The sequence below is a fragment of the Amblyraja radiata genome, chromosome 37, assembly GCF_010909765.2.
Source record: "Amblyraja radiata isolate CabotCenter1 chromosome 37, sAmbRad1.1.pri, whole genome shotgun sequence".
Taxonomy (NCBI): Eukaryota; Metazoa; Chordata; class Chondrichthyes; order Rajiformes; family Rajidae; genus Amblyraja; species Amblyraja radiata.
This window is the reverse complement of record NC_045992.1, coordinates 6,873,565-6,895,057: the sequence shown is the minus strand read 5'-3', so window position 1 is coordinate 6,895,057 and position 21,493 is coordinate 6,873,565. Positions and strand designations below refer to the sequence as shown.

The following is a 21,493-nucleotide window of genomic DNA, read 5'->3' as shown; positions in this document are numbered from 1 at the left end:
ACAGCCCACTGCAGTTGGAAAAGAGACAGGCGCATAAACTTATAGAAACATTAAACATTCTTAATGGATTGGACTGGCTAGATGCAGGGAAAATGGTCCCGATGTTGGGGGAGTCCAGGACCAGGACCAGAGCTCACAGTTTAAGAATAAGGGGTAGGCCATTTGGGACTGAGATGAGGAAAAAAAATGTTTTCACCCAGAGAGATGTGAATCTGTGGAATTCTCTGCCACAGAAGGCAGTGGAGGCAAATTCACTGGATGTTTTCAAGAGAGAGTTAGATATAGCTCTTAGGGCTAATGGAATCAAGGGACATGGGGAAAAAGCAGGAACGGGACACTGATTTTGGATAATCAGCCATGATCATATTGAATGGCGGTGCTGACTCGAAGGGCCGAATGCCCTACTCCTGCATCTATTTTCTATGTTTCTATGTAAGGCGAGCAGAATGTAAATATTGTGAGCGGCACCTCCACTCAGAAATCGCCTGGGGTAAAGCGATTCCCGGTGTACATTTGTTACACTTGCTGCTGCACCCAGCTGCTGAGCAAAAAGGGTGTCTGGGGTTTAATGAACTTTGAGCGGGGTGAGTAAGAATGAGCCGTTCCGAGAACCAAAAGCAATGTGGACTCGCAGGGAGTGTGCGAACAGTGCCGCATCTATGGCATCCTGCTGAAGACTGGCTGAGTGGAAGTCCCATTTAGTGAAACGCCCGCTCGTGAAATGCTGCAGAATACAGCTGGCCAGATTAATCTGCATTCCGCTGTTGCACAAGTGTGCGAGGAACAAGAGGACAAGAATTTCAGGAACTCGATAGCTTTGATCAGAGTTTGCGGTAACTTTATATTGGTCTTTAACTTTACATTTAAAGACCTTTAAAGTCGTTCCTTCCTCTAGTCCTTCGGTGAAAGAGTGTACGTTGGCAACTGCGCCTCAGAGTGAGAACTAACCAGGGCTGTCCATGTTTTGCTTGTAAACCCAAAATTTGGTTTCGAACCAATTTATAACTCTGATAAAAAAAACATCACAACGCAATTAAAAAAAAAAGAGAAGTCACTATTTCAGATCTGCATCTAGATGAACTCAAACGCAGTATTGCACTATTGAACTGGCAGCAGTCTGAAGTATTGTCAGGCAAATGCAGCAAAGAGTAGTCTTGTTAGCGCACAATCTTTCTTACCTTTTGTAACTGTGACGAGAATCATTATGACAGTCAACGCTTGTAGCTGACAGGTTATCCGGTTTTGAACATCCATTGCTGTGTGCTTGTCTTCCCAGACTCAATCTCCTTTCATCTGTTAGCTCCCCTGTCCGAGTGTATGTGTATGAGCGAGTGAGAGAGAGAGATCCTCATTGATGTTTACTGTATGAGCTTTAAGCATTGACTTCAGGCCAGAATCTGTGAGTGTCTGTGTTTAATAGGCTCAAGCTCTGTGAAAGAAACTTGAAACCAGAAATTTGCATGAGGCAGTCCCACGAATGTTTTAATTGGCCCCGGCCTCAGGAACTGGCGCCTCTATTGCTGCTGTCAGACAGTACTTTAGAAGAGAGGAAGCAGGCTGGTACCTATTCCTGGCTCTTGCCAACTTTGCTCCTCCAAACCCCCCAATAATTCAGGGTGATAATGACACAATTGCACCAGCCAGTCTGGTAAAGTGGGCCACTCCACCAAAGCTGCCAGGAATGCATGCATTATGACACATAATAATAATAATAATAATGGATGGGATTTATATAGCGCCTTTCTAATACTCAAGGCGCTTTACATCGCATTATTCATTCACTCCTCAGTCACACTCGGTGGTGGTAAGCTACTTCTGTAGCCACAGCTGCCCTGGGGCAGACTGACGGAAGCGTGGCTGCCAATCTGCGCCTACGGCCCCTCCGACCACCACCAATCACTCACACACATTCACACACAGGCAAAGGTGGGTGAAATGACTTGCCCAAGGACACAACGACAGTATGCACTACAAGCGGGATTCGAACCGGCTACCTTCCGGTTGCCTTCCGAACACTTAGCCCATTGTGCCATCTGTCGTCCCATAAGGCCCTATGTTACACTCAGTGTGCAGAGTCTAAGTTGCTCCTATGTTCTAGGAGCAGAATTAGGCCATTCAGCCCATCAAGTCAACTGCCATTCAATCAAGGCTGATCTACCTTTCCCTCAACCCCATTCTCCTGCCTTCTCCCCATGCTGACTGCTGTTGGCATGTCATCACCTCCTCAACAGCCAACAATGGAGCATTGTGGGCTCCTTGGCCATCAGTGCCGGCTCTGATTTGTTCTGTACCTTTTCACACCTCTAGTTTCCCTCTCCCCTGACTGAGTCTGAAGAAGGATCTTGACACGAAACGTCACCCATTCCTTTTCTCCACAGATGATTTCCTTGATCTCCGAAGCTCGATAACCAACACCCCCCTCCCCAATATTTCTCCTCCATCTCCAATGTTATTTAAAAGACAAAGCACATTAGATTATAGTCACAACTAGACTAAGTGGGACCCGTTGGGTCCCAGCTTCACACGGGAGGCCTGGTCCCCCAACGCAATATTCCACCTTTCCACCAATTCCAATATTGCTGGCCAGTGGGGTTCTGGAGTGCTAGTATGGGTGTTGTCGGCCGAAGGGACTGGTTTCCAGACCACATAAACCACATAAAGGGCACTCACAGTTCAGTAGACACTCAGTGTTGTGTAGATTCCCAGTTCAGACTGAGAGTCGTGGCCTCTCCCTCGCCATCTTGCAGCGACTGAGCCACGTCCAGACTTCCGGGTTTTATAGTCCCTCCCCCCCCCCCTCCAGAAGGGGTGTGGCCTTCATCGCGATGATTGACAGGAGAGAGAATCGCAAGATTTTCTAAACACTAATAACTCTTTTTTTAATCGATGGGAAAAATCCTCGGGGCCTGATCATCGGAGGAGGACTCTAACTAAGATGGACAAAAAATCACAGCCATATATGGTAGCGTTTTTTTTCTAAAATCAAAAAACAACGCAAACAGGAAGTGGTCAAGATGAGACTTTTAATTATATAGATGTAATACTGCACCGAACCTGGCAACTTGTGTAGGAAGGAACCGCAGACGTTGGTTTACACTGAAGATGGACACAAAATGCTGGAGTAACTCAGCGGGTCAGGCAGCATCTGTGGAGAAAAGGAATGGGTGACGTTTTGGATCGAGACCCTTCTTCAGAGTGAGAGTTAGGGGAGAAGGAAACTATGAAAAGGTGCAGAACAAATCAGAGCCAGGATTGATGGCCAAAGAGCCCACAATTGTCCATTGTTGGCTGTGGAGGAGATGATAACGAGGGGATACAAACAGTGAAACTAGCAGGATGACTGGTGGGGGGGGGGGGGGGGTACAGAGAGAATGGGAATGCAAGGGTTACTTGAAATTAGAGAAATCAATACTCGTACCACTCGGTTGTAAGCTGCCCAAGTGAAATATGAGGTGCTGTCTCTCCAATTTGCGTGTGGCCTCACTCTAACTCATCCATGCTGACCAATATGCCCATCTAAGCTAGACCTATCCCGTCCAAATCTCTTTTAAGTGTTATTATTGTATCTGCCTCAACCACTTCCTCTGGCAGTTTGTTTCATCCATGCACTGCGTGAAGACATTGTCTAGCATGTCCCTTTTCACAGGTCTTGTTTCCCCTTAAACGTATGCCCTGACACCCTTATCTGGAAAAAAGATTGCAGAAGCCTGGAAAGCACAGGGGGTCCAAGGCTCCCTGGAAAGAGGTCACGGAGGGGTGAAGAATGTTTTTGGCATGCTGGTCTTCATCGGGAAAGGCATGAGTATAGAAGTCAAGATGTTATGCTGCAGTTGTACAAGACGTTGGTCGGACCGCACATGGAGTATAGTGTTCAGTTTTGATCGCCGTGCTGTACAGTCACTGCCATTAAGCTGGAAACAGTGAAGAACGTTTTTACGAGGCTGTCGCCAGGACTTGAGGGATGGAGCGATAGGGAGAGATTAGGTGAGAGAGGCAGAGTTTAAAGGAGGTGTGCGGTGCATGTTGTTTTTACACAAAGGGCCATGGCCACCAGGAACACACTACGGGTGGGGGCAGATGCAATGGTGCCACTTACAGACTTAGATAGGCACATGAACATGCAGAGAATAGATCAGTATGGATCATGCAAAGACAAATGAAATGAGCTTATCTTGGTCTCATGTTTGGCACAGACGTGATGGGCCAAATGGTCTGTTCCTGTGCAGGACTGTTCTATGTTCTATTAGACAGGCTAGGATTTTATTTGTTGTAGTGTAGGAGAGATAGTATAAAATCATGAGGGTCACAGAGAGGGCAAATCCTTTTCTCAGGGTTGGGCAATCAACAACTGGGGGACCTCGGTTTAAGGTTGGAGAGGAAATATTTAATTATGCCTGTGGAATTCTCTGCCTCAGAGGGCGGTGGAGACTGATTCTCTGGATACTTTCAAGAGAGAGCTAGATAGAGCTCTTGAAGATAGCGGAGTCAGGAGATATGGGGAGAAGGCAGGAACGGGGTACTGATTGTGAATGATCAGCCATGATCACATTGAATGGTGGTGTTGGCTTGAAGGGCCGTATGACCTACTCCTGCATCTATTGCCTATTGAACCCTGAGAAGCAACTGTCTCACATAGAGGGTGTTACATATATAGAACAAGCTGCCAGAGGAAGTGGTTGAAGCAGGTGCAAAAACAATATTTAAAAAGACATTTTGACAGGTACGTGGACTGAAAGGATTGAGAAGAATATGGGCCAAATGCAGGCAAATGGGGCCGTCTTAGATGGGTGCTTCCTAGCATGATCTCCAAACTTAAAAACTAAACTGAACTAATCAGTGTACCAAGGCGTCAATGAGGGAATGGGAATTAGAACGACGATTGTTTAATGATCAAGAATTTATTGATGACCCAGTAATGAAGAGCGTTTGAGGGAAGAGTGATCATAACGTCACAGCTTGTGATCTGGTTCTATCTTAAATACATGTCTTAAACCTGGACACAGTAAACTACTAAATTAGGTTGTGAGATGCTCAGGATTAGTTAGATAGATCAAAGAATAGACAGTCAAAAGGTAGTTGGGTTATCAAGTGATTTATATCTGATGGTAAAAGTCACTAGCAAGTGAATGAAACATATATGGACAGGCCCGTGGATAAGTAATGTTTAGAGGGATAAAGGCCAAATACCAGGAACATTGAACCAGTTTAGGTAGGCATCTTGGCAGGGAGAAGTTGGGCTGTAGGGCCTGTTTCCATGTTGTATCTCCAAACTAAAACTAAACTGAACTTTAGATATGCATCTTCGTTAGCATGGACAAGTTGGGCTGAAGGGCCTGTCTCCGTCCTGCCAAACTCTATGGAAATAAACCTTTTAAAAGAAAAGAAAAATTACTCCCAGCAATACGCGAGTGATTTGCCGTTCAGCACAGGAAGACTAGGGGCAATTCTGGGAAGTTGTTAACCCTAAGTGAATCAGGACTCAATTGGTGCTTTTGGGTGGCACAGTGGCACAGCGGTAAAGCTACCGACTTACGGCGCAAGAGACCCGGGTTCGATCCTGATTGTACGGAGGTAGCACCTTCTGCCCGTGACCTGCGTGGGTTTTCTCCGGTTTCCTCCCAATCTCCAAAGATGTACAGATTTGTTGGTTAATTGGCTTGGTATAAAAGGTAAAATTGTCCCTAGTGTGTGCAAGGTGGTGTGAATGTGCGGGGATCGCTGGTGGCCGCAGACTCGGTGGGCCGAATGGCCTGTTTCCACGCTGTATCTCTGCATTAAACTAAACTTTGGTCAGATCGGCATTTTGTTTTGAGTTATGAAAGTAAAAGCGGACGAGATTAATTTTGTTGCGGTGATGAGGTCACGCAGAGGAATCAAGTGTTCAGAAATGAAGATGAATTTGTAAATAAGATGCGAGGTCGGGTGAGCGTGGAATGGGCCGATCAAGACCTGCCCCATTCCACAGCTTCACTCGTGTGTTTCCTGATGATGATGATGATGATGATGATGATGATGATGCATTTTATTTGCTGGCGCCTTTCTGGACATCCAAGGACACCTTACAGGACATAAAATCACAATACATTTATCAATATTAAAATCAAGTTGATTAAAAACAAAAAAAATAAATAATACACAAAACATTTTAAGTCATTAAAATCAGGGTGAACATGGTGGAAGTTATGTCGGGTATGCTAATCTAAACAGGTGTGCTTTGAGTTGTGATTTGAAATGATCGATAGTGTCCAGGTGACGGATGGAAGGTGGGAGAGTGTTCCAGAGACGTGGGGCAGAGCAGCTGAAGACTCTGGCACCCATGGTGCTGAGTCTAAATGTGGGGACAGTTAAAATTGCAGCTGATGAGGAACGAAGTGACCAGGAAGGAGTGTATGGTAGCAGCAGGTCAGAGAGGTATTGGGGAGCAAGGTGGTGTAGGGCTTTGAAGGTCAGCAGTAAAATCTTGTAATTAATCCTGTGGTGCACAGGGAGCCAGTGGAGCTGAGTGAGGATGGGTGTGATGTGGTCCGATGATCTGGTGCGGGTGATGATCCGGGCTGCAGAGTTCTGAATGCATTGGAGGCGATGAAGAAGTTTATTGGAGGTGCAAGTGAGGAGGGCGTTGCAGTAATCGATGCGGGATGTGACCATGCTGCATTTCTGACGTGCAACACATTGCAACTTTTATCCCTTGAATCAGAAATTAGAGAAATTATTATAATTCCAGATATTAGAAGAGGTTGTCATAACCTCAGTGTGGTTCTGGTTCTGATGTTTGAGAACCTTGACGTTAGTTCCGTGCCTTTAAATTTGTGAAGTGAAACTCAGTCTGACACACAATGGCCCCACACGGCACTGCCTTCCTGTTCAACAGAGTTGTGTTCACTATCCCATATCTCCTTAGCCTGGGCCTCTCGGCAGCTCTGAGGCTGCCAGATCTCCTGATCTCCAGGAGATGTTTTAGGGACGGAAACCACTTGGGCAGCACAGTGGCACAGCGGGTAGAGTTGCTGCCATACTGCGCCAGGGACCCGGTTTCGATTCTGACCGCGGGTGCTGTCTGTACAGAGTTTGCACGTTCTCCCTGTGTCCGTGTGGGTTTTCTCCGGGTGCTCCGGTTTCCTCCCACACTCCAAAGGCGTGCGTGTTTGTAATTAGCTTCTGGAAATAGTTATGGGCCCTAGTGGCAATAGACAATAGATGCAGGGAGTAGGCCATTCGGCCCCTCAAGCCAGCACTGCCATTCAATGTGACCATGGCTGATCATCCACTATCAGTACTCCGTTCCTGCCTTCTCCCCATATCCCTTGACTCCGCTATCTTTAAGAGCTCTGTCTAGCTCTCTCTTGAAAGCATCCAGAGAACCAGCCTCCACCGCCATCTGAGGCAGAGAATTCTACAGACTCACAACTCTCGATGTGAAAAAGTTTTTCCTCATATCCGTTCTAAATGGCTTAGCCCTTATTCTTAAAACATGTAGCACACTGCTAGTGTATAGTGTGATCGCTGGTCAGCGATGACTCGGTGGGCCAAAGGGCCTGTTTCCTTGCTGTATCTCTTAAGTCTTAAAATCTAAACCTTGAAATTATGTTGGAAAATATTAGCATCAGAAGAAGTTAATCAATTTATTTTAAGTTTATGGAGGTTTTCATTGAAACAGTGGAGGAAGAAATCTCATGCTAAATCAATTCACTCTTCCAATAGTGAGACAAGATGATCGGAATGTTATTCCTTCTTCATCATCAATGGTCTAACTTCTGGAGATTCCAACCAAACAGCGGGACCAGAAGACCACAGGGGTTCAAGATGGCAGCTCACCGCCACCTTCTCAAGGCCAATTAGGGACAGTCTTTGCCTATGACATCCACATCTCAATCCTCATTAGAACCCCCAAAGCATTGGAATTCCTCAACTCTTCCTTTGTCATCACATGCTTTGACAACTTTGCTGTTGGCTTTGCTAATCCTTGACATTGCTTCTCTCTGTGTCTTTATCTGTTGCCATCTTCTCACACACACTTCCTCTGAGCAATATTGCTGTGGGTGGCATTGTTATTGTGTAGTGGATTGTAACCCAATATTTACAAAAAAACATATTTTCCTCTGCTGTGCAAGATTCATTGCCATATTGTCGAAGGACATCTTGTCCAAATTACTATCAGAAAGTATAATCAGATTCAGATTCAGATTCAGATTCAATTTTAAATGTCATTGTCAGTGCACAGTACAGAGACAACGAAATGCATTTAGCATCTCCCTGGAAGAGCGACATAGCAAATGATTTGAATAAATAATAATAAGTGTCCGGGGGGGGGGGGGGGGGGGTGATTGGCAGTCACCGAGGTACGTTGTTGAGTAGAGTGACAGCCGCCGGGAAGAAGCTGTTCCTGGACCTGCTGGTTCGGCAACGGAGAGACCTGTAGCACCTCCCGGATGGTAGGAGGGTAAACAGTCCATGGTTGGGGTGAGAGCAGTCCTTGGCGATGCTGAGCGCCCTCCGCAGACAACGCTTGCTTTGGACAGACTCAACGGAGGGGAGCGAGGAACCGGTGATGCGTTGGGCAATTTTCACCACCCTCTGCAATGCCTTCCGGTCGGAGACAGAGCAGTTGCCATACCATACTGTGATGCAGTTGGTAAGGATGCTCTCGATGGTGCAGCGGTAGAAGTTCACCAGGATCTGAGGAGACAGATGGACCTTCTTCAGTCTCCTCAGGAAGAAGAGACGCTGGTGAGCCTTCTTGATCAGAGTTGAGGTATTGTGGGTCCAAGAGAGGTCATCGGAGATGTTGACTCCCAGGAACCTGAAGCTAGAAACACGTTCCACCTCCGTCCCGTTAATGTGGATGGGGGTGTGCGTGCCGCCCCTGGACTTCCTGAAGTCTACACTGAGCTCCTTGGTCTTCTTGGAGTTAAGGGCCAGGTTGTTGTCAGCGCACCATGCTGCTAAGTGCTGGACCTCCTCCCTGTAGGCCGACTCATCGTTGTTGCTGATGAGGCCAATCACCGTTGTATCATCTGCATACTTGATGATGGTGTTAGTACCATGTACAGGTGTGCAGTCATAGGTGAAGAGGGAGTAGAGAAGGGGGCTCAGCACACAGCCCTGTGGAACGCTGTGTTCAGGATGAGGGTTGAAGAGGTGTGCTTGTCTAACCTAACAGACTGGGGTCTGTTGGTTAGAAAGTCCAGTATCCAGTTGCAGAGGGAGGGGTCGATGCCCAGGTTACCGAGTTTGGTGATCAGTTTTGATGGTATAATAGTGTTGAATGCTGAGCTGTAATCGATGAACAGCATTCTTACGTAAGTGTCTCTGTTGTCGAGGTGGGAGAGGGCGGAGTGAAGTGCCGTTGAGATGGCATCCTCCGTACTCCTGTTCTTGCGGTAGGCAAACTGATAGGGATCCAGTGTGGGGGGTAGGCAGCTTTTGAGGTGTGCCAGGACCAGCCTCTCGAAGCACTTGGTGATGATGGGGGTAAGTGCAACTGGGCAGAAGTCGTTGAGGCTTGCCGCAGTGGAGTGTTTTGGCACTGGCACGATGGAGGTGGTTTTAAGGCACGTGGGGACAACTGCTTGGGCAAGTGACAGGTTGAAGATGTCAGTCCAGACGTCTGTCAGCTGCGCAGCACAGGCCCTGAGCATGCGCCCGGGGATGCCGTCAAGGCCAGCAGCTTTACGTGCATTAGTCCTACTCAGTGCCACGTATACGTCGTAGGGGGTGAGTGTGAGGGGTTGGTGATTGGCAGGTAGCACAGCCTTGATGGCTGTCTCTAGATTGTCCCTGTCGAAGCGGCCATAGAAGTGATTAAGCTCCTCAAGGAAGGAGGCGTCGCTGGATCAGTATAGCTCCTGAACAGAAAAGTTGTGTAAATTGTTGTGTTGAAGCAGAATTACCGATGCGTCAGAACAGCATCTGCATTCTGAGCCTGTGAGCAGGTCTGTCGCCGGTCAATTGTAAGTGAATGCAGGGGGTATGAACATAATGCAAGTCTTGCTGAAGTTGTCTTTAAAAAGAGCAATTCATAATGTCAGGAGGAAGTTGAAAGAGTTTCATCATGAGATGTTAGAATGTTTGCGACATGCCAACCTCTTTACATGTAACCATTGCAGGGTGGGCATTTTACTTCGGAGTCACGTGAGTGACTACGTGAAGAAGTGCCGTCCGTCTGCGTGCGCGTCATTACGTCTGAACGCAACACGCACGACGGACTGGCAGGCACTGAGTCCTCCCAGGCCGTCAGGATGAGCAGGTAAGGGAAGTTGAAATCACTTACCTGCGTTCTTTCAGGCTTGAAGTTTTTTTCAGAGCCCAGATGTCGAGGAGACGGCCCGCGGGGATGTCGGCTGCCGAAGACCGCAGCCTTCCAAATAGCGGGCAACGGTCTTGTCCCCGACATTAGCGCCGACAGCAGAATCGGGAGGAGACTTTGCGCGGGAGCAGGAGCTCCATGGTTGTCCTGCGGGGCATAATCCCACCCGCAAGTCTAAACTAACCCGTTGACTCAGATGAGTCCGGGGAAGAGGGATACCCTCCCTCAACGGAGAGCGTCTGAGGACGACTTCTCCCACATGGAGCAACTCATGGAGAAGTTGCTCCAACAATAATCTGCTCCAAAGGAAGGAGCAGCATCAGCACGGGCCCTACAGCAGTGCCGGTGCCGGGAGCCTCGCACATGGGGCAGCCCAATGTCTTCCACATGGAAGGGGGAACTACATGTGGAAGAAATCACTCTGAATCAGAGTACAAAGAGAGGGGGGGAAACCTTCCCAGGGACAAGCAGAAGAAAGGAAGTAGGTAAGTAAGTTTTACTTATATTGCACTGTTTAAGTCAACACCAAAATGCTTTACATAAAAGGAATAATAAGCTTCCATACAAACAAACAGAAAATAAGTGCTTCTGCAATCATCCAGGTTCCACTGGGTGCTTCCCTGGATGGAATCTAGCTCTTGACAGCCCGGGTATTATGGAGAACCCGCAGGCAGCAGCACCTGTTTTCAGGGCAGCACAAATGTCCCCTGCTCTAAGGAGAGGAGCATTCATGGTCCTTTTCAGTCTGACCAAAGATAGAATCTCATTTAGGTCCACTGGAAGGGCCATGTCAGCACAGGTATCCTCAGGGGCCTGCGGCAGCACCTGTTTTCAGGGCTGCCTACGAACCTCACTCTCAGTGGGGCGGTTCACTGAATCCGGTGGTGGCTTGAAAGCTGGGCACGGAAATATGATCAGAGTCGTCTTTCAAGGCAGACTCAAAATAATGGCCAGAATTGTCCTACAAGGCAGGCTCAGTATGATGAGGTTTCAGACCAGACCCAAGCAGAGGTCGGGAGAAACATGGAATCCACACTCCTTACCAGTCCTACTCCCAATCAAGGAGAGGAAAGGAATCCGCATCAGGGGCCTTTGGGCTTACCACAAGACCACCGGTAGCCATGGAGGTAGGTGGGTCTGGGTTTACTGAAACAAGGGATTGTGGAGCAGTTACATGTTGGTAATTTATTCTTGTGTTCTTGTTCAAAATGACAATAACAAGAAATTTCAGAACGGGGTTTTAAAAACAGATAATAACGTGATAATTTTACTGCACAACATACACAGGTTCCAAGCAGACTTGGAACTCGGACTGGAATTGTCTTCGAGGCAGGCCCAGTATTTTTGGGCAGGATTGCCATTCAGGACATGTGACAAATGGAGGATGTCACTTCATCCAGGTGTAACTCATTTGTGCAGTATAGACTTTTAGAAACAGTAATTTTGTTACGGTCTAACTACTGTTTTATAGGAGCTTCCTATAGAATGGTCACATGGCATGCATCGACCTCAAAGATGCATACTATTCGGTGTCTATTCACTAAGAACAGGAGATATTTGAAGTTTAACTGGATGGCATGGCTCTGCCAAATGGGTTGACATCAGCTCCTAGACTATTGACAAAACTACGGTAACCAATTCTGGGCCTACAAAGGTCTCAAAACCACATAGTAATGGCATATTGGAGGACATTTTCATTTTGGAGTCACCAAGAATTGGCAGAAGCATGAGTCAAGCAAACCAAAACCCTATTTGAAAGAATTGGTTACCTCATCCATCCAGTTAAATCAAAATTGACACCTACAAGGGTAATTGATTACCTAGAATTTACTATCAAAAACAGTAAATATGTTGGTGACTTTGCCTAGGGGCAAACGACAATATTAATTAAGCCTGCAATGACCTGATAGTCAAATTCTAGCCGTCTATCAGGCAAACAGCGAGTGTAATTGGCAAATAGTAGCTGCATTCCCAGCAGTACGGGCCTTTGCATTACCAGAACATACAGCAAGCAAAGGAACGAACACTCAGATTACATGCAGGCCGAATTGGCAAACTATGGATTGCCAGCAGAGGCCATTGTTGAATAACTATGGTGGATAACGAATGGGAGACAGCTCAGGGAAATTTTGCTCGAAAGCCATAGAGGGTTCTTCAGACCAATGCTAGCGGCTAAGGATGGGGAGACACCAACACAGTCTAAAGCTGTGGGGGCAGATGGAATGAGCAGGAGTCTGTAATTCCCCAGCACATGGAATCAATTACCCAGAATTGTTGGGGGCACAATATGGACTCAAGGTTCTCTGTAGCGATATGCAACCGGTGCTTGTTCAAATTCAGATTGATAACACCACTGCGGTGGCATATATCCATTAACAAGGGTGGTGTAAAATCTGTATCTTACGACAGATTGTCGAACCTCATTTGGCACTGGTGTATCGAGAGGAATATTTGGGAAATCTACGAGGTAGATATAACACGGTGACAGATGCTGGATCACGAATGTTTAATAACAACACAGAATGAATGTTGAATCAGGCAGTATTTAACAAAATAACTACACGATTTGGCATACCAGATGTTGATCCGTTTGCATCTAGACTAACCATTAGTTACCCAGATATGTGTCCTGCGAGCTGGATCCAGGAGCAAGGCAGTGGATGCTTTCTCCCTCAATTGGGGAGGAATGTTTATGTATGCTTTCCGCCAATTTGTCTCACAAACCGATGCTTGACAAAAATCAAGCAAGACTAAGCCACAGGCATATTGGTAGTGCCAGATTGGCCTACTCAAGCCTGGTCCCCAAAAAATTTAGGAATTATAGTCCAGCCAGTAATGGCTGTACCCAAGTGCAGGGACCTCCTAGTGAACCCAGTTACAGGGAGCAATCATCCACTACATGAACGTATAACTTGTTGGTCTGCAGATTCTGAGGAGGCCATTTCAAGGCATAGGACTGTCCGAACAAATACAACACAGTTCGGATAACGGATATCTTGGAGTTCCTATCAACTGTACTATAACTATAAACTAAGTTACAGTGCATCAATAGTGCCAGAGGCGCACTCTCCTCCAATCTGATGCCGGAAGCAGGGCACAGTTCGATAGGAACGCACCCCTTTACAACAAAATTCATGAAGGGAATTTACAATTTAAGACCTCCAAGGCCAAGGTACACTGACACATGGGATGTGAGCGTGGTGCAAGCCCTACTTTGACAGTGGGGACCGCCTTTAACTAACCCTGAAGGTGGTATGCTGACAAAGAGTCCAGACACTGCAAAGCTACGGTTGGACTACATGACCACCAATATGAACAACATAACATTCCTAATCAGGAACCTGATAAACAGAGCAGGCCAGGAATGCCAGGGATGGAGATCCAGTTCTTGGCATATCCAGAGGACCAACGGTTGTGTGGGTGGTAACATACTAACACCACTATCTGAGAGTTACGGAGAATCTCAGAGGCACAGAACAATCGGTCCTCATCAGCCATAAAAAAAAAATAATAAAAAAAACCACACCAAAAGGTGTCAACTCAAACCATCTCCAGATGGTCAAAAGAGGTAATGGCGGTAGCAGGAGTAAACATTTATATGGTTAAATCTCACTCCACCAGGGCTGCATCTACGTCGGCAGCAAGAGCTATGGACGTGCCCCTTGACGACATCTTAGTGGCTGCAGGATGGACGAATGAAATAACGGTCCACCGGTTTTATAACAAACCTATAACCGGACTGGGGGTGTTTGCACGTACCATTTTAAGTTCTGTCCCTTAGTTTTCCCCCCCAAGGTTGGGAGGGGTAACTTTTTTTTTAAACTTTTCTTTCATTTAAAGCATCAGTTTCTTTACTTAACTACGTAATGTCTGAATGCTTTAATGATTACACGCATCCATGGTCAATCCATTCAGTGTGTGACGCCTGGATTCATAACCGGCGTAAAATCACAGAGCTTTGAAATCTTCACAGAGTCACTCACGTGACCCCGAAGTAAAATAGTAAGATTAAATGAGAACTTACCAGTTTGAAGTTTGATCTTGATTTTATGAGGAGTTACGATGAGCGATTACGTGCCCACCGCTCCCACCCTCATACTATCAAGGTCATATGGAAGTTCAAGTTTTTCACAATCTTACTATTCTCAGGTCTTCTTTTCTATCTGTGATTTAACACCGCTGCTTTGAAGATTGACGTGCACGCAGATGGACGGCCCTTCTTCACGTAATCGCTCATCGTAACTCCTCATAAAATCAAGATCAAACTTCAAACTGGTAAGTTCTCGTTTAATCTTACTATTAAACTTCAGAATACTACTGGAATAGTATTAGAACGTGTGGAGAAATAGTTAGAACCTGTTCCTTGCAATATCATTTATATGTATTCTTGTATGAGTTATGAGTGTTGTTAGTAAGGCCAGCAGTGACAACCATTGAACCTTTCCGTTGACTGGTTTGCACGAAACAAGTACTTTTCACTGCACCTCAGTACACGTGACAATAAACTAAACTGAACTGAGTAAGAAGGAACTGCAGATGCTGCTTTAAACCGAAGATAGACACAAAAAGCTGGAGTAACTCAGCGGGACAGGCAGCATCTCTGGGGAGAAGGGTGACGTTTCGGGCCGAGACCCTTCTTCAGACTGATTATTCTTCTGAGGCGGAGAATCCCACAAATTCACAACTCTCAGGGTGAAAAAGATTTTCCTCATCTCAGTTCTAAATGGCCTAGCCCTTATTCTTAAACTGTGGCCCCTGGTTCTAGACTCCCCCAACATCGGGAACATGTTTCCTGCATCTAGCCTGTCCACAATCCCGTAATAATTTTATATTTGTGCGGGAACAGAGCAACTGAGAGGTTTACATGCGGAAATCTTTCAAAGGTGAGAAGGTGGGGAAGGTTCAATAGATGCTAGAACATTCAGAGAAGCTTAAAGTGCCAAGGCATTGAAATGTCAACATTGGCAGGTAGATTGTTATTAAATGTGAACATGGATGAGAGTGAACCCAAGGAAAGTAAATGGGTAATATCCTCCTCATGTTCCCATTCTTATACGCAAATCCAGGCTGGAAGTTGGAAGAGACAGTGATATGAAGCCTTTAGAAGGGGGTGCTCCTACTGTGTGCTTTCATCTGCGATCCAGTTCCTCTCTGGTTTGCATGAGAACATGAGTGCATGCATACACATCACAACAATCGCATGCTCAACATCAACAATCCAAGGAACTCACTGCTGTTTGCAGAAAGGGGAAGTCGGGAGACCACAAGCCTGTTTCCATCGGTGGGTCAACGGTGGAGAGAGTTAGCAGTTATAATTCTTGGGCATTATCATCTTGGATATTTTGTGCTGGGCCCAGCAAATAGATGTAATCACAAAGAAAGTGAGTCAGCATCTCAAACTTGTGAGAGGTTTAAAGGGATTCACCATGCCACCGAATGCTCTAACTTCCACAGAAGTATTCCAAGTGGTTGCATCATGGTGGCATGCAGTGCTGGCTCGAAGGGCCGAATGGCCTCCTCCTGCACCTATTTTGTATGGCTTGGTAAAGTCATAAGGGATAGGTGTCGAGTTAGGCCATTTGGCTCATCAAGTCTACTCTGCCATTCAATCATGGCTGATCTATCTCTCACTTCCAATCCCATTCTCCACCTGGCTCACCATAACCTCTGACACCTGTACCAATCAAGAATCTATTAAAAATATCCACTGATGGCCTCCACAGTCTTCTGTGGCAAAGAATTCCACAGATCCACCACCCTCTGAGTAAAGAAGCCTCTTGCAGGAACGCAAGAGGCTGCAGAGAGTGGTGGACTCAGCCTGGTGCATCACAGGCACAGCCTTCCCCACCATCAGAAGCATCTACTGTACACAAGGCGCTGCCTGACGAAGGTGGAATCTGTCATCAAGGAATCTCAGCATGCGGCTCATGTCCTCTTCTCGCTGCTATCATCGGGCAAGAGATTCAGGTGCTTGAAGTTCCACATCGCCAGGTTCAAGAACTACTCTCCCACTGCCATCCGGTTCTTGAATCGACCCGCCCATCCCTAGTCCTACCTCAGCAACGGAACACTACACACCACCTCTTGCACTATCGCACACTTGTTTTCTACTCGTATTCCCACGTTCATCTCTTGTTTTCTTTCACAGTCTTAAGGGTCTGTCCCACGCTGCGAGTTTACCCTGGAGTTCTCCCAAATTAAAAAAAAAAAAATCAAACTCGTGATACCTCATCAGGAGTATTTTTTTACTCTTGAACATTTTTCACACTGTTGAAAAAACTTCACGAGTTTCCACGTTTCCCGAGTACCTGCCGTTAGCATTACGAGCCGCTACGAGACATGCACGAGCTCCGACGTACCCGCTACGTACATTCTACGTACTTACCACGAGTTTGATTTTTTTTTAAACTTGGGAGAGCTCTTGGGACAGGGGCTTTATTCTGTTCACTGTCTTGGATCATTTATGTACAATTTAAAATGTTGTGTGATTGCCTGAGTCTTGTGTGCCTGTGATACTGCAGCAAGCAGGCCTTTCATTGTACCCGCACCTCACCGTACTTGTGCCTGTGACAATGAACAACTAACTGGACAGGCTCTCTCTCTTCCACTGCTTCCTTATTTTTGGTGCATTCGTTTGAATGGTTCACGGAGAACCCGGACTTTGGGAATGTGTCTTCTCCACAATACACAAGGTGTGAGCAGAGAGAAGTGTGCAGTTTGCAGTTGTTTTTCTGGATGGTGGAACAATGATGCATTTGCTTAAGAGCAAGAATCAGTTTTCATTCTCTGTTCCTTAAGAGAAGTTTCCTGTTTATTGTATTAGTTTGAGTTTTAACTCGACCTCACTCACTCAGCATGGTTGCTCTCTTGCAGAAAGTGCCTGTAACACATACACACTGTGTCTCAATGCCACTAGGTCGTATCGGACATAGACAACGATTAATTAATGTGCCGGAAGGAACTGTAGATGCTGGCTTGTACCGAAGATAGACACAAGGTGCTGAAGTAACTCAACGGGTCAGGCAGCATCTCTGGAGCAAAGGATGAGGTGATGTTTCTTTAGACTGATCACCTATCCCTTTTCTCCAGAGATGCTGCCTGACCCGTTGAGTTACTTCAGCACTTTGTGTCTATCAATGAGTAATTAAGACCAATACTCTGAATTGTCGGGAATCCTCTCGATTTAATCTGAGATTGAAGCCAAGCTTCACCTGCCTGATCAGATGGATATTGGACGTTTGGGTCTACTCCGCCATTTGGTTAAATTGTGATGGAATTTGTGTCTCCTGCATCTTCTTGTACTATTCAAAAATCACAAATCTCTGCTTGTAAACATGCAAAGCTCAAGTTATTCCAGTACCATGACAACGCTGGCATCTACACAGCAATTTGGAAAATTGCCCAGGAATGTCCTGCCTGGAAAATTACTGCCTGATCGGTCCTCAGCCAAGTGATGGAAGATGTCATCGAACATCGAACAGGAACAGGCTCTTCAGGTCACAGTGTCCTTGGCCGGACGTGCTGTTACTTTAACAGTGTCAAACTTTGTCTGACTTTGCTAAAGATCGGCCTGAACCAAATTTGCCTTTCCTCGCACATCCCAACTCAAACCAAGAAGATTAATGATCCGCAAAAAAATCAAAGAGCTAGAGGAATTCAGCTGGTCAGGCAGCATCAGTGGAAGGAATGAACAGTTGATGTTTTGGGTCAGGACTCTTCTTCAGACTGTTGTAGTCGTGGTGAGAAGGGGGGAAAGCAGGTTAGGGCAAAGCTTGGCAAGTGGTAGATGGATACAGCTGAGGGATTGGCAGATGGGTGGAGTCAGTGACAACGTCTAGAGTTGAAAAGAAGACACAATAGTGGCAGATAAGGAAAGAAGAGGAGCAGTGAAATGTAAAGCTGTCGGAAGGGATATGGGTGGAAAGAGACAGGGAAGGAGAAGACAAGGGTTAAAGCGAAATATGGTACCCAGGGATGGAAGATGAGTGTGCGGAGAGGGGGAACGGGGCAGAGTGACCAAGGAGGTGGGGGATGTTGGAAGAAATGCGTATGCACTGGAGTAGAGGGAGTAGGGGAAAGACAAGAAGTATAGGAGGTATTACTTGAAATTGCGGGTCAATTTTCTCTCCGTTTTGTTGGGAATTTGGGGAGAGAGGAGGAGGAGAAGAGGGAGCTCAGATGATATGATGATGTGGTAGAAGCAATTTGATTCATTAACCTTAAGGAGCATCCCGAATAAAATTAAAGGAGACCCTGGGAGCATTTTGGACAATGGTTGACTCTGAGCGACAATGGCTATAATGCTTCATATTATGCAAGTGGTTTGGATAAAAATACAGCCAATTTTTATTTCGAGTTGTGATGCAATGATGTGGACACCTGCCTATTGCATCATACATATTTCCCCTCGGTAACAAAAATCGTGTTTGTTCTCCAAGGCTTGTGCAGATCAGGATTCCCAGCTCATCTTTTGTTCTCATCCTTCTGAACACACGCACTGGACATCTGAGTGCATTGCATTGTTACTAATACAATTCAGCATTCTTGCAGTGTGGGCTCACTCCAGTGGTCTGCCTTTATAACCCGAGCTTCGTCATACTCCTTTGATATGTCCCACAATAGCATTTCAGTCCCATTAAATGATTCATTGATAAGGGGCAGAAAATGCTGCTGCAAATAACGGAGTAGCAATCAGTCAGCATTGTGCGAAAGTTGTACGGTTCTGCTCGGGATGAATAACGCACGGTGGGTGGCATGGTGGCGCAGCGGCAGAGTTGCTGCCTCACAGCGCCAGAGACCCGGGTTCGATCCCGACCACGGGTGCTGTCTGTACGGAGTTTGTACGTTCTCCCTGTGACCTGTGTGGGTTTACTCCGAGATCTTCGGTTTCCTCCCACACTCCAAAGATAGACAGATTTGCAGGTTAATTGGCTTGGTATAAATGTAAACAATGTTCGTAGTGTGTGTAGGGCAGTGTTAATGTGTGGGGTTCACTGGTCGGTGCGGACGCGGTGGGCCAAAGGGCCTGTTTCCACGCTGCATCTCTAAACTCAATTAAACTAAACGCATCTCCAGAGTACAGCTGCTTTGTCTCTGCTGTAAGGTGGTGGAATGCACTCCTAGCTGATCCCTCTCACTCCCCTTTACTCTATGCACCATTCCCCTCCAGGCTGCACTCCCTTCCAGAGCAGTCTCTTTGGCATCCCATTGATATTGTCCATGCAGATCAATGACAAGCAAGTAAATCCTTCACATCATGTCAAGATAAAATTGAATTGAATATTTCTTTACCGATGCCAACTACTATTGGCCAGTTGTAAAACAACCATGGATTTATCTGGGCACAACATTCCTCTTGAAGAACAATTGCATTGCTATAAAACATAGAACAGTACAGCCCAGGACCAGGCCCTTCGGCCCACAATGTCCATGCTGAACATGATGCCTAGTTAAACTGATCTTATCTGCCTGTACATGATCTATATCCCTTTATTCCCTGCACTTCTACGTGCCTCTCTAAAAGCCTCTTAAACACCACTATGGTATCTGCCTCCACCACCACCCCTGGCAATGCGTTCCAGGCCCCCACCACCCTCTGTGTAAACAAACTTGCCCCGCGCATCTCTATTACATTTTCCCCCTCTCACCTATGCCCTCCAGTGTTGGACTTTTCCACTCTGGGGGAAAAGGTTCTGACTATCTATCTTATCTATGCCTCTCATAATTGTATATATTTCCATCAAGTCTGCCCTCAACCACTGATGTTCCAGAGAAAACAATTCAAGTTGATCCAAGGGATCTGAAGAAGGGTCTCGACCTGAAACGTCACCCATTCCTTCTCTCCAGAGATGCTGTCTGTCCCGCTGAGTCACTCCAGCATTTTGTGTCTATCTTCAAGTCTATCCAACCTCTCCACGTAGCTGAAACCCTCTCATCCTCTTACACACATAATGCAACGCTAACAGCAAAATTATCAGTAGGTTTGAGATTTATCAAAGGGAAATATGGAACGTGGATGGGATGATATTTTATTTCAAAACACACATCACCATGATAACTTCCTCCCATAATATTTTAATTAAACCATTAATTAATAAGTCTTTCAATCCAATCCTTTGGGGTTTTTTAAGCTCTGATTCCATTCATTTAAAGGCAAATATTTCTAGCCTGGCTGTGCAAAACCTATCAAGCCAGTTACAGGCTGTGGCTTGGGGTGCTGGAGGTGGAGAGGTGGGTGATGTTGTGGGGAGGTAATGGCTTTAACAAGTATCTCCTCTCTTGAAGGCCATGGTTCAAGAGATGCAAAGAGGTGCAGGGTTTCGATTACCAGTTTCAAACCTTACCCAAAGTCAACTTTTTTATTTAACTTCATGGGAGTGTATTTTTTTTTTTTGCTCCTTCAGCACCACTTATTTAAAAGGTCAAAAATGTGAGGGCTTTTGTTGTGAGTCAGACAAGATTGTGAATCACTGTCAAAATGCTCAATAGGCAGCAGGTGGTTTTATTGGACATAAAAACCAGAGAGAGAAGGGAGAAATGTTTTACAGGACAAGGTGGAGTGGTTTTGGAAGCAGAATCTAGAAGAACATTCAGAAGAGAACTGGAATAACACAGGAAATGCAAACATCTTGGGGGGGAAAGGACAGAGGGGTGAGATTAATGGAAGATCTCTCTCAGAGAGCCAGCATAGACACAGTGTGCCTGGGGACCTCCTGTTTCTGCAGCTGACCCACCACCTCTTTGTTGCAGGTGACCACGTCCATACTTGTCAACATATTGGATGAGAATGACAATCACCCAGTGTTCCACCAGCAGCAGTACGACATCACCTTGGATGAAGGGCCGTCTAGTTTGGATTCTTTCACTGTCAACGTGAACGCAACCGATCGGGATGAAGGTCCCAATGGAACCGTGACTTATGCCATTGTTGACGGAAACATAGACAACACATTCACCGTCCACAGTATCACGGTGAGTAGTAAGCGTCAACAAGTTCCATTCACACACATGGATCGCAAATGAGGTCAGAACTCAGACAAGTGTTATTTAGTCAAATTTGAAGGCATATAACATGGATGAATTAACAGGGGGGGGCACGGTGGTGCAGCGGTAGAGTTGCTGCCTTACAGTGCTTCTTACAGCGCCAGAGACCCGGGTTGGATCCTGGCTACGGGTGCTGCCTGTACA

General features: G+C 46.2%; 2 protein-coding genes across 3 annotated transcripts in view; one reads left to right on the top strand and one right to left on the bottom strand.

Annotated features, from left to right (window-relative positions):
• Positions 1 to 1,417, bottom strand: part of vsir (V-set immunoregulatory receptor) — a 38,904-nt gene extending 37,487 nt beyond the window's left edge. The window contains exon 1 of the mRNA XM_033012751.1: positions 1,179 to 1,417. Within this exon, the coding sequence (XP_032868642.1) occupies positions 1,179 to 1,254 (76 nt within the window). The 5' untranslated portion in view covers positions 1,255 to 1,417. The remainder of the gene's footprint in view (positions 1 to 1,178) is intronic.
• The window catches only part of cdh23 (cadherin related 23), a 556,325-nt gene that overhangs the window by 478,228 nt on the left and 56,604 nt on the right, over positions 1 to 21,493 (top strand). For both annotated transcript variants that reach the window (XM_033012745.1, XM_033012744.1), the window contains one exon: positions 21,056 to 21,277. In XM_033012745.1, the coding sequence (XP_032868636.1) occupies positions 21,056 to 21,277 (222 nt within the window). The remainder of the gene's footprint in view (positions 1 to 21,055; positions 21,278 to 21,493) is intronic.